At 41.7% G+C, this 12,239-nt stretch overlaps 1 protein-coding gene across 5 annotated transcripts in view; it reads right to left on the bottom strand.

The window, feature by feature from the left end:
- Positions 1–360: 360 nt before the first annotated feature.
- The window catches only part of Elovl5 (ELOVL fatty acid elongase 5), an 81,021-nt gene continuing 69,142 nt past the window's right edge, over positions 361–12,239 (bottom strand). For all 5 annotated transcript variants that reach the window (XM_021721827.3, XM_078019876.1, XM_005318556.4 and 2 more), the window contains 5 exons: positions 8,730–8,807; positions 7,650–7,821; positions 5,712–5,836; positions 3,480–3,614; positions 361–2,254 (listed from right to left, as the gene is read on the bottom strand). In XM_021721827.3, coding sequence (XP_021577502.1) covers positions 2,111–2,254; positions 3,480–3,614; positions 5,712–5,836; positions 7,650–7,821; positions 8,730–8,807 — 654 coding nt within the window. In that variant the 3' untranslated portion in view covers positions 361–2,110. The remainder of the gene's footprint in view (positions 2,255–3,479; positions 3,615–5,711; positions 5,837–7,649; positions 7,822–8,729; positions 8,808–12,239) is intronic.

The following is a 12,239-nucleotide window of genomic DNA, read 5'->3' as shown; positions in this document are numbered from 1 at the left end:
TTTTCTATCTGGATCTTTATGGAAAAGAATTTTTGGACCTGTGGTCTAGACTTAGGAAAGTGACTCAAACAGCCTGCAGGTGAGGAGAGAGCATGGGATCAAAGGAAATAAGGACAAAGAAGTGTGCTTGGAGCTGGGACCTCTAGTTGGAACCGAAGAAGACAGAAAACAAACTAAGGTGGAAACACCTCTTATGCCTTACCATGCAAGGTCCTTTCCCTTGTGAAGTGAGCAATGATGTAACCTTCGATACTGAATTACATCCACTTAGTAAATTCCGAGAGGGTGAAGAAAGTGGTTTTTTTTCTTCTTCTTCTCATCTTTCAAAATTAGTAGCACATAAACAATGTAAAACACAAGCACTGGTAATCAAAAATGTTTTAATGATTAATGTTTAGACATTATTTAACAGTGTGGGTATATCCAGATGAGCTAAGCACACTTTGACAAGCACACTATTGAATGTTATAGTTTCTGTATTGAAATATGTAAAGACATTTGCAAACTAGTACCTAGGAATGAAGACATACATTTACAAATATACACATTCTAGATTTGATAAGGTAAATGTAAACAGATGCTGTGACTCCTTCCAAACAGAAAACCCACAAGATTAATAAGAGAACCAAACGGCTCCCTACAGTATGAATGTGCAAAATTAAAGCATGGTAAACTGATATTTACATAAATATCAAACCCACAATTAGTTTATACATTGTCAATGACCTTCTAAGATGTGTCATGAGTGGTTCAATGAATTTTTTTTTTCCCAAAAGGAGAAAGTACTCAGAGACTAAACTCCAATACTTTTAAATGACACATAAAAGTCCTTATCTGTTTGACCACTGCCTCAATTTGAAGTGTAAGACATGATTTTAGATAAGCAGTCTATTGTTTTTAAACAAGTGGTTCTAAACAATTCTTTAAATTCTAAGTAGAAAAAAAAATCACAGATGCTATTAGATTTACATTAAACAGGTTATCTCTCCATTCAATTTCCCAGTTCTCTTATGCTGTAGCTATCTGTTTAATTTTACCTTAATTTTTTTAAGGTTCTCCCCTCTCCTTTGTTAATTTTGGTAAACTAGGCACATTTAAAAGGAAGTCTGTCAACACAGATAGCAGTACAGAAACCAATCCAAATTTGGACCCTAGCAACCAGTTCATCTATGGGACTCTGTCAAATGGTAAATATTCAATCATCTCTTAAAAAATACCAACCTCTCTCTCACTGGGTAAAGCAAAATGGACCTCTGTTTCTTATATAAAAACACTTAGCACTTCAGAAATTAAAAATGGCCTACTTACCCCCTACACTCTTCCTAAAATCTTGAGGACAAAGAATATATATTTTAAGTTTCATCATGACTCCTTTAGAGCTCCCCACCCCCAATTTTTAATTTTTTTTACATTATTAATAGTGGCACTCAAAATAAAAAAATAAGATCTGTTAAAAAGTTAAACTGACTGTTCCACTAGATTTGAGCCTGCTTGATTGAAAGCCAATATTATAAAACCGAAGGTGCCGTTTCTGATTTCACATCTAGCCAGTCACTTAAAATGACGCGTTACACGCTCGTTTCATAAATCATGGTCTTTGATTTTTCTAAACAGAGCTATTACAAATGAATACAAACTTGAAACATATCCTAATTTAAACTAATAAGCTTTGGGCCCTGCTTTTTAAATTTTAAGGCATGTGTGTTTCTCTACTGTAACAACACTGTACAAATTTACATTTACAATCACATGCATGATCTACAGTTTAAAAAAAAAGTTTGGATTACAGTTGTGTTTTAAATTGTGAATCACAATTCAGCACCTATCATGTTATAACTAATAAGGCAACAGCAGTGTCGAGTACTACGGTAACACTCCCTTTTCCACAGTCTAGCGCAGGGGTCGACAAGAGCCCGGAAATGTGAGAAATCTTATGCCTACTTGTATAATCTGTATACGTATTCTAGGGGTTTTGAACTGATGAAGGAGGTCCTACACAAATCACACTATTGTAGGCCGGACTAGTTACAGCAGCTGTTAACGAGCGTCGGGCACAAATCATTGTGCTTACAATCGCATGGCATGTCTGGAGGTGTTCGACTCTGCCACTTCAATCCTTCCGTTGCTTCCTTGGCTTCGCGTTGTTTTCCAGGGAAGAAAAGCTGTTGGTGTGTCCATTCACAGCAGTCACAGATCCATTCTGGTGGTCCTTTTGGTAGCCTCTCCTCCGAGAGGCTCCTTTCTTGTTGTAAGTCTGAAATGCAAAAGGGCAATGACAGCCACATGACCATGGGGAGGTTTTCTTGACTAGGAATTGCATCCCTGACACTAGGCCTAGTTTCCTTTAGTAAGAGATAACTCCTGAAGTCAAGTAACCCTGTGCCAGCTTTTTGCTCTGGTTTAATCACTCTTCCATTGTTCTGAGGCTTAGGCTGAGTTTAAGTTCCCTGAATCAGAGGCTACAGTAGAAATACTGTTCAAACCATCAAAGAAAATTCTACACTTCACTCTGTCTTTTTAGTATCTGATTCTGAATGGCAGACGATACGGCTTATGTGGCCAAATTAGTTTCTTTTGCTAGGAAGTAGCTCTCCAGAAACCCATGTCCCTTTCTGAAAATTTTCTCACTACCCTCAGCAATTATTTCTGCCCTTTGTACAAAGTGCTACATTTCTGAAAGCAATGAGGCAAAGGCCCTAACCTTTAACCACCTATGCACCTGGTATGTTCCACAGTGTAGTCATAAACTATCAAGCCCAGCAGAGTAAAAATGTAACAATTTATGCATGGGTCAGAGAAGAGAAGTGGCTGCTCACACTACAGGATTTTCCTGACTCAGGACCCATGGCCTCTACCCTTTGGCTCCAGACCTCCTGTGTCCTCCTTCCCCAAGTCAGTGTGCAGTACAACTACCATACACAGACTACAAAGTCAAGAACACACATAATCCAAGGGAGATAGGCTAAAGAAGATTCAATGGTGTCCGCCAAGTGATCAGTCTCCCTTGGGGGTAATCTGTGCAAAATGGATCCTTCTGTGAGCAAAAACCTAATCATGTGCTTGGAAATTAATTAAACCCTCATGTAAGCAGATAGACAAAAGGAGCAGCTTTCTATCTATATCTGAGAACTATGATGAAAATTTATTCTGAAGATTCATTTAGTCATGACATTCTAGGTAGCAGCCTAAGACTTGTGACTGAAATTTCATCTCTCCTCCTATCTCTGCTAGAGATCAGAGACAAGCAGTTCAGCATCTTGTTAACAGTTCTGTGCTTTCCATTTGGAATGCAAGACCCCCTTTCCCAGAATCTAGAACAGATTTCAGCTACCCTCCAACCCAACAAAGGCTTCATTAGAGCATGAATGGAGCACTTCTGGCACCCAGAAGTGGTTCCACATGACCTTGTTAAAAGATGGGATGAAGGCTTCTGTTGGAAAGACCCCAAATGTCAAGTTCCAGTAAACAGTGTGATTTACCTCAATGTAAAAGTTTGTGAAGAGAGCAATCAGGGAAATCATGTATCCAATCTGGAAATATAGCCAACCAAGAGGGAACGCACATGGCCAGATGACCCCACAGCTGGTCTGAATGATTGTCAGCACAAACTGAACCTGGAGGAAGAAAAAGACATAGATAAGCAGTCACAGCACAGAAGAGGTCCCATGACAGATGCACTGGGTACCCAGCATCCCCAGGTTTCTGAATCAACACTTGCTAACATTTCTGTATGTATGGCAGGTACTTCACGAACATGATGCACATACTACATTTGTCCTAAATGCTGTGTGTGTTTTCTATGTTCTCCCTTTCCCCTCCAAGCTCCTTGAACCATTTTCTTCAAAATTCAAGGATGCAGTGTCAAAAAAAACACGACTTTTTTACCTTTTTTTTCCTTAAAGACAAGAGGGAAGGATACGGGGTGGGGGGGTGTTTAAAGGGAACTGGTGATATTACTGCATTATGAACAACCCAACTGGATATTCTTTCTCTTCTTTACTCATGTACCCTTTGGTTTGGTGAAGACTGATGAGCAGATTTAAATTCTTGGCAAATAATGCTAAGTCTACAGATGACTGCTAATGAGCAAACCCTGAAAGCACATGGTACTGCTTGAAAACACAGTATAAAAGAGTTAAAAAGGTGTATGGGCTACTGGAAGTACACCTACAGGAAAAACAACAGAGAATAAGGATCTGCCCACTAGATTTCTGGAAGTTTCCAATGCTTCTATAGAGAGAATATATAATTGTTCCCCCTCCTTCTCCCTTTTTTTGGTACTGGGGATTGAACCCAGGGGTGCTCTATCACTGTGCTACATCCCAAGTCCTTTTTTTATTTTTTGAGACAGTCTTGCTAACTTGCCCAGGCTGGCCTCAAACTTGTGATCCTCCTGCATTAGCCTCCTGAGTCACTGGGATTACAGGTGTTTGACACTATACCCAATATACTCTTTTTTTAAGGTTAGTGCTCTAGGTTGAGGAGTAGTTGGGAGTGGCGTTTAACATAAATCTAAACAGATTCATGAGCACAATCTTCTACTTTAAAGTAAAGAGCCTAATGGGAAACCAACATCTTCAGTTTGTTCTTTCAAGTTCTTCTTCTGCCAGAGCCATAATTGTGCATCACCAATCAATCTCCACATCTCTTCTCCTCAGGTGTAACAAGGAGGCTAACGAACAATTATCCCCCCTTCCAAGTGGTGAGAAAAAATTAACAAGAACTGTATAGCAGCTGGCAGAGGTGTTAATGAAATGTCAAACACTGGAGTAGCTCAGAAGGTTTTCTCAAGATTGTTATATTGAAAAACCACAAATGACAGGGAGGGATCTGAATCAGCTTGGTTGGTTTGGGAAAATGTGTGAATAAGGTACGACAAGGCCTGAGGGTGTGATGTCTACACCCCTTGGTCAGCCAGCTTTGGCCCACTGCCTCCATGTCCTCATTTACAAAATGGGAACAAAAAATATAGTCAGGCTACTTGAACAAACCATGTAAAATCATTAACTTAGTTAGCATGAGTGTCTGACAGTATTTAACATTTGTAGGAGTAGTTGCAGTATTAATAAATAGTTCAAATAATTCACAAGGGGAGAGAACTGGGGTTTATAATACATTGACAACTGGGGAAGGCTTAAGAAAGTTTGGTGAGAAATAACTATCGAGTGCACACAGTTCTGGCCTGTTCTGGCAGGATAAGTCTTAGGAAGGGATTGTTGTTGGAAGCTGAGCAGGAGCCATTTTCACCAACAGGTGCTCTGCTACTTGGGGGCTGAGAGGTCAGCTGGCAAATATCCTCACTGTCTAACAAGCTATAGGCACCCGGATGCACAATACTCCACAGCTCCACCTGAAACTCCTGAGAACACAGTATCCACCGTGGATTTTGGACTATAATTAGAAAACCCAAGTAATACACACATGTGCATACATGTGTGTTTGTGTATACAAACCAAGAGTGAAGAACTGAATGTGAGGTTGAGAAATTGGATTAAGCCTGCCCTCCCTCATCCTACAATTCAATTAGCTGCATGTCCATGGCAGTTTCTCCACTGATTAAAAATAAAAACATTCCCTGATCTGCTTGTTTCACTGGATTAAATGAAAAGGGTGGGGAAGAAATATCTGAGATGCTAGTAAACCATAAGGATGGGAAGAGGTCTGTGTCTAGCAGGGAGCAAGTCCTAGGGGAAATGGGCCGAGTCACTCACCAGCTGTCCCTGAGTGATGTATTTCTTCCACCAGAGGTATGGGCGCATGGAAGGTACAGATGACAAGCCATAGTACGAGTACATGAGGACATGGATGAAGCTATTAAGTGTGGCACCGAAATAAGCTGCAGGTACAGGGGGGATTTGGGAGGAGGATGTATTAGCATTTTATGAATAACAGGTGAAAAAAAAATCCAACATACATTTTGAGCCAGAAAGAGAGCTGCTTTTGAGCAGAAGCAGCACCAAGCACTGCATGGATGTGTAAGGAGAGAGCAGCCCCCAGTAGGGCAGGCAGCCATCAAGATGCCTTAAGCCCCGGCAGGGGTCAGCTGGAGTCTCAAGGTAGCCATCTGACACAGAAGCTGTCATTCCATGTGCCATGCTCGGGCACCTGCAGGCTTGGCTGCCAGACACCCCAAACTCCCAGAGGCAGCTGCTTTTTTTCCATGCCCAACTGCCTCAGATGTGTTATTCTGAAGGTCGGGGGCAGACAGCTGACGGGTGACATGCTCAAAACAAGCTGTTTCCACACATTTGCTGAGGTCTGGAGAGGCCTTTGAAGTCACCTTCTAATTATTCCCCAGTACTGCAATGCTGAAGTCATGGTTTTTATTAATAACAGAGTCCAGTTCCTTAGGGATGAAAGATCCATCTCATCACATGACCTCCAATTTCCAGTAGGACCACAGGTTTTCAGACTATCTGTCCTCCTTGACAGTGAACAATGAAACAATGGCACCAGCACTTCCTTGTGCAGCTGGAGATGGACAAAGCAGGTGCTAGGGAATGAGCTTCTACTGGCTATGACAGGAATTGGCCTGTGACGAGTCAAGTCCACTCTCTGGTTTAGTTTCTTACCAACAAGGTGGGATTTAAAATTTGAAAATTAAAAGTTCTTTTTTTTCCTATGTTGGGAATTGAACCCAGGGACACTCTACCAAATGAACTATATCCCTAGCCTTTTTAATTTTTTATAGAGATAGGATCTTGCTAACTTGCCTAGGCTGGGCTTGAATCTATGATCTTCCTGCCTCAGCCTCTAAAGTAGCTGGGACTATCAGCATATGCCATCAAGCCCCACTAATGTGATGCCTTCTAAATGTTAATAAGGGCTGTCTCTATTAGAATGTTGGTCAGTCATGAGGTCTGAGTGGGGAAACACTAGGGAAGCAGGGAGCTAAACCAACCCTTCCAAGGTCTTGATTTCCTCCTAAGCCCAAGGAGCTGTATTTGCAATGTCCTTTCTGGTTCTAAAACTAATGCTCTATGGAGCTTGGTGGACTGAGCTAATCAAGGGAAGTGCAATCCTAGAGAGGAAAAAAATCCATGAACAGATCTAAAGTTCCTCAAATTCTTCAGTGTTAGAATGATAAAAATTGTGATCCTGACATCTGTTAAAACTCTCAAGTTGAACTTGAAGGCAACAATTTAATTTCTGGAAATTGAGACCTTAGCATACTTCTATCATATTTGATACAAGTCAGAAAACATACTTCTGATGACCGGAAGACCACACTTTATTAGAACATGTGGAGACCTGATGTACGACCAGTCTGCTTCTTGGCACGCACTCGGTGCTCCGACTCCATTTTCCTGGTGTGGCTGTCAGGCAAAACACTTTCCACACTGTAGAGAACCAATATTTTGAGAGAACAAGGAACAGCTGCCTCTATGATGAATGCTGCCTCCATCGCTTAATTGGTCCTAGGCTGGTATCCCCCTCATCTCACTCCATCAGCACAGGATGTTCACTAAGCTAGAAAAAGGTTGTGTGTGCATAGGCCGTATAAACTGTCATTAAAATCTACTTGGACACAAAATTCAAAAGCTTGACCTAGGGATCTACAGAAACAGCATCTTCTCTGAAAAAATCTTAGTTTCAATTCAGACTCTGTTCACACCTGTTCCCAAAGCCTCCCCCTCTCTAATACTTACAGTGGCCACATGGTACCCAGTTCATCACAAACCACCAGATGTTGAACATGGTGGCATGGTGGTAGACGTGCAGGACTGTGATCTGATGGTTGTTCTTGCGCAGGATGAAGAAAAATGTGTCCATGAATTCTATGAGTTTAGAGAAGTAATACCACCAAAGGACGCGGATGATCTGAGAGAAAGGGGTCAAAGGAGTAAAGGTTTATCTTTGCTGCTGCTCTGGAATATTGCCTCTGACATGTTTCACTGACATCCCAGAATCCAGTACCAACCCAGAGAAGCCCAAGTGCTCCACTAGCTTCTAACACCTCTCAGGTGTCACTCTGGTAGCTTTGGTCACTGTGAATGCCTTGAACCAAAGGACATGTTGGTGGGTGGGAGGATGGGGGGACGACGGGGAATTGAAATGACAACAGGGAAAGTCTTCAAAGGGCCCCTGACCCTCTTCAACACTCTAATAAGAATAAGAAGTGCAAGACTTAAAACTCTGAAGGTGACTTACTGCCTCTGGAAGTAGTCTGCAGAGCTGTTAGTAGAGAAAAAAACTGCTAAAAAGATGCGTTTGATTTCAGAGGCTGACATGGGCAGGTGACGTAAGATATGGTAAAGGAACCAGAACTTGCAACGTCTGGTCACTGCCCAATTAACATGTCCAATGGATATTCAAAGGAAATGCCTGCTCATACGGAGCTTCAACTGTTAGCCTTTTATTTGAAAAACAAAATCTCAGAGTAGAAGGAGAATTCTATCTTTAAAACCATTAATGGAGAAGGTACTTCTAAGAGAGATTTTAAGTTTATTATCCTTATGATCCCACTTATGTAAATAAAAAACCTGATAAATGTCTGTGATTTTTCCCTGTCAACTGATAACAGGAGTTATTTTTATAGAGAAGGTGATTTTAGTTTTCACTTTATACCTTTCATGTTCAAATTTTCATACCATGTATACACATTGCTTTTCTGACTCTTTTAAAAACATCAACAAGGATTATCTGAGAGGGGAGGTTATGGTCAATTCTGTCTTTTGTATAAACCAAACAACACTTATCTAATCAATATTATTTATGAGATACAGTACCTTCATGTCTGATTCTCCCGCACTGCGTGTGCCCTGACAAAAGAAGTTGTAGCTGCCTTGCCATACTCCTGTCACCAACTAAAAAAGAGGAGGGGAAAAATCACCCACAGTATCAGAACCATGTAAAGTATTATTCAATTAAATTTCTTTGGTCTCATAATCTGTGAAGATTTACTCTGGACTGTGCTGAGGCAACTGCTCTAAGAATAAGCAACCATGAGGAAGTCTGGAGGAAGAGAAAACATGAAATACTTGAGCCTTCATTTCACGAAGTGTGGGCACTTTGGCAGATTAAGTGGGAACCTGGGAGTCATTTCCAGGCTGCTGCCTGCAGAGAACCTCCTTTATCTGGTTGTCTCTCTAAAGAATCCTCAGTTCATCACCAGCTTGGACCTAGGCCACCATCCCATGCCAGCTGCTTCCAATGACTTTCCCTGCACCAAGGCAGAGCATCGAAATTACAAATCAGACAAGAATCACAGGGTCAGGGTGAGGCATTTCTGACCTAGTCGTTTGGCAGGGGATCCAAGAATCTGTAATTTTATCAAGTTCCCAAGTGGTACTGAGGATGATTTTTGGGGAACACAATTTGAAAATCACTGGTACAGGTCTTGGGAAAACTCAGTTCAATTTCATTTTCCTCATCATTTCCTGTTGCTGTGTCATCCTCTGGACCTATGAATTAGACTTCTGCAGACTGCACCTGTATCTCATAATTCACCTGTAGCAGTTAGCATTGTGGTGTCAAAGGAAGGACCCCAGAACTGGGGTGCAATCTCTGTGTTACCATCCTGCAATTATCCCTACACCTCACCAAAGGAACTGTTTCCTCCTGGACACAAGAGAAGAAATGACCTTAATGGCTGACACAGAAAGTTTAACTTGACCATTTCATGCTGTCCATCCACCAAGTTCCAGGCTAATACCATGAGATGCTACAGTTTGCCTATGTAAACTGTAGCTCACTGCTCCTTTTGAGTTTTCTCCTGAAGCCCAGAGCAACCTTGAGTCTTCCTGGTGACCAGCTGCTGCCAGCAGGGGAGAAATCTGAGATGACCTGCCTTGAGCCAGATCCCGTTCAGTACCCAGTATAGGAAGGCCACAGGTTTTCAAAGCTGCCTCCACAACCAGCAACATCAGCATCACACAGGAACTTGTAAGAAATGTAAACTCCTCGGCAGTCATCAAGAACACAGACAATAATAAAGTGCTGAAGAGGATGGGGAGAAAAAGGAACACTTTTACACTGCTGGTGGGAATGTAAATCAGTTTAACCACTCTAGAAATCAATATGGGGATTCCTCAAAAGACTAGCGGTAGAACCACTATATGACTTGGCTATCCCACTGCTCGGAATTTATCCTAAAGAATTAAAGTCACCGCACTACAGTGATACGTGCATACAATATTTGCAGCAGCACAATTCACAATAGTCAAACTATGGAACCAGCCTAGGTGTCCATCAACAGATAAATAGTTAAAGATAACAGTATATATACACAATGAAATTTTATTCAGCCATAAAGAAAAATAAAAGTGTCATTTTCATGAAAATGGATGGAACTCGAGATCACTATGTCAAGCAAAATAAGCCAAACTCTAGCTTCCACATATAAAATATACAAAACTTAAGAATTGCATGTTTTCTCTTATATGTAGAAGCTACACAGGAAAGGAAAAAAAAGATGGGGGTGGGAATCTCATGAAAATCAAAGGGAGTTCAGTAAAGGAAAGGGATAATGGGGGTGAGGAGAAGTGCTAGGGAGTGATATTGCCCAAATTATACTGTTATGTTGTGTGCATGTATGAATATGTAATAATGAATCCCATCATTATGTATAACTATAATGTACCAATTTTTAAAATGTGAAGGAAAAAAAAAAGAAGTGTAAATTCTTGAACCCATCTCCATACCTTCAGAATCTAAAACTCTGGAGTAAACCAGCAAGGCTAGGCCTCAGAGTCCTGGATCACAGACCCCTTTGAGAACCTCATGCTGTGGTTTTCAAAGTATAGTCCCACACACCCAGTCCCCCCACCAGGAACTTGTCAGAAGTAGTCTCAGGCCCCACTCTTGCAAACCAAAAACTTCTGGGTATAAAGCCCCCTGCCCTTTACTGTGGTGCTAGAATTGGAACTCAGGGCCTTGTCCATGCTAAGCAAGCACTCTACCATGGAGCTACATTCCCAGCCCTTTTAATTTTACTTACTTTTGAGACAGGGTCTTGCTAAATTTCCCATGTTGTCCTTGAACCTGAGCTCCTCCTGTCTTAGCCTCCTGAATAGCTGGGATTACAGATGTGTGCCACCATTCCTGGTCCAGTGGTATGCTTTAATAGGTGATTTTTTTTTCTTCTTTTTTTTTTTTTGTGGGGGATGTGGTAGGTACTGGGGATTAAACTCAGGGACACTTGACCACTGAGCCCCAGCTCTATTTTGTACTTTATTTAGAGGCAGGGTCTCAATGAGTTGCTTAGTGCCTCTCTGTTGCTGAGGCTGGCTTTGAACTCAGAATCCTCCTGCCTTAGCCTCCCAAGCCACTGGGATTACAGGTGTGCACTACCGCACCCCCAGTGCAGTTAAGATTTGAAAACCATTAGCTTAAAGCTGTGGTTCCCATTCTAGCTGCATAGCAGGACTATCTGGGGAGCTTTAAAAAAATGATCAGTGCCTGGCCTCACCCCAATCCATGAAACCAGGATCCTACAGTCCTCAAGGTAATTCCAGTATGCAACCAGGGCTGGGAACCAAAGGTTTCAAATTATTGAACTTAAAGTAGGAAATGGTTTGCCTACCAAGAGTGTTTTAGGAAAGATGTACCTAAGAGTACAGAACCCACACACTCCAGCTACACCCCCACTGCCCTAGAGCACAGGAGTTTAGCCTGGTGAAGAATGCAGATTCTCTCCAAGTACAGCAGGTTCAGACAAGGGTCTGAACACATACTGCTGTAATTCCATCCAGTCTGACCTCAAAAATAAATGCCAGGCGTGGGTGTAGCCACTGAACTCACACCAAACACTTGGCTTAGTATTTGATTTTTCTTCTAACATCCTTTGTGCTGTTTTCCTTCTGCTTCGTCATCTTCTACACACAAAAAAGCATTAAGAGTTAACACAGTTACTATGGCTAAAGAACAGCACTGGGATTCTGTGCTACTGAACCCATGTAGGGAAGTATCATTTTATAGTGACAAGCTCTGTGGATTAGGAGGAGGCTTGAGTGGGAGACCAGCACCTGAGGCAAGATGGCCAATTCCCACAGGCCCTTGTCATTTTCACTGTCAGAGATGAGGGTGGACTAAATTATCTCTAATGGTTCTCAATTCTATTCTTCAATTCTCCATTAGGACTTTAAAAACAGACTACACAATATTCTATGTTCTCTCTGAAAGATCAGTACCTACACACTTTTTTGGTCTTATATACCCCCCCCCCCCCCCCGGCCCCGTCCCAAGTCATCACCAGTTAAGTAGGTCACATGCAGACTTTTCAGAAGTTCTGAGATTCA

Source organism: Ictidomys tridecemlineatus, chromosome 8, assembly GCF_052094955.1.
Source record: "Ictidomys tridecemlineatus isolate mIctTri1 chromosome 8, mIctTri1.hap1, whole genome shotgun sequence".
NCBI lineage: Eukaryota > Metazoa > Chordata > Mammalia > Rodentia > Sciuridae > Ictidomys > Ictidomys tridecemlineatus.
This window is presented reverse-complemented; position numbering and strand designations above follow the sequence as displayed.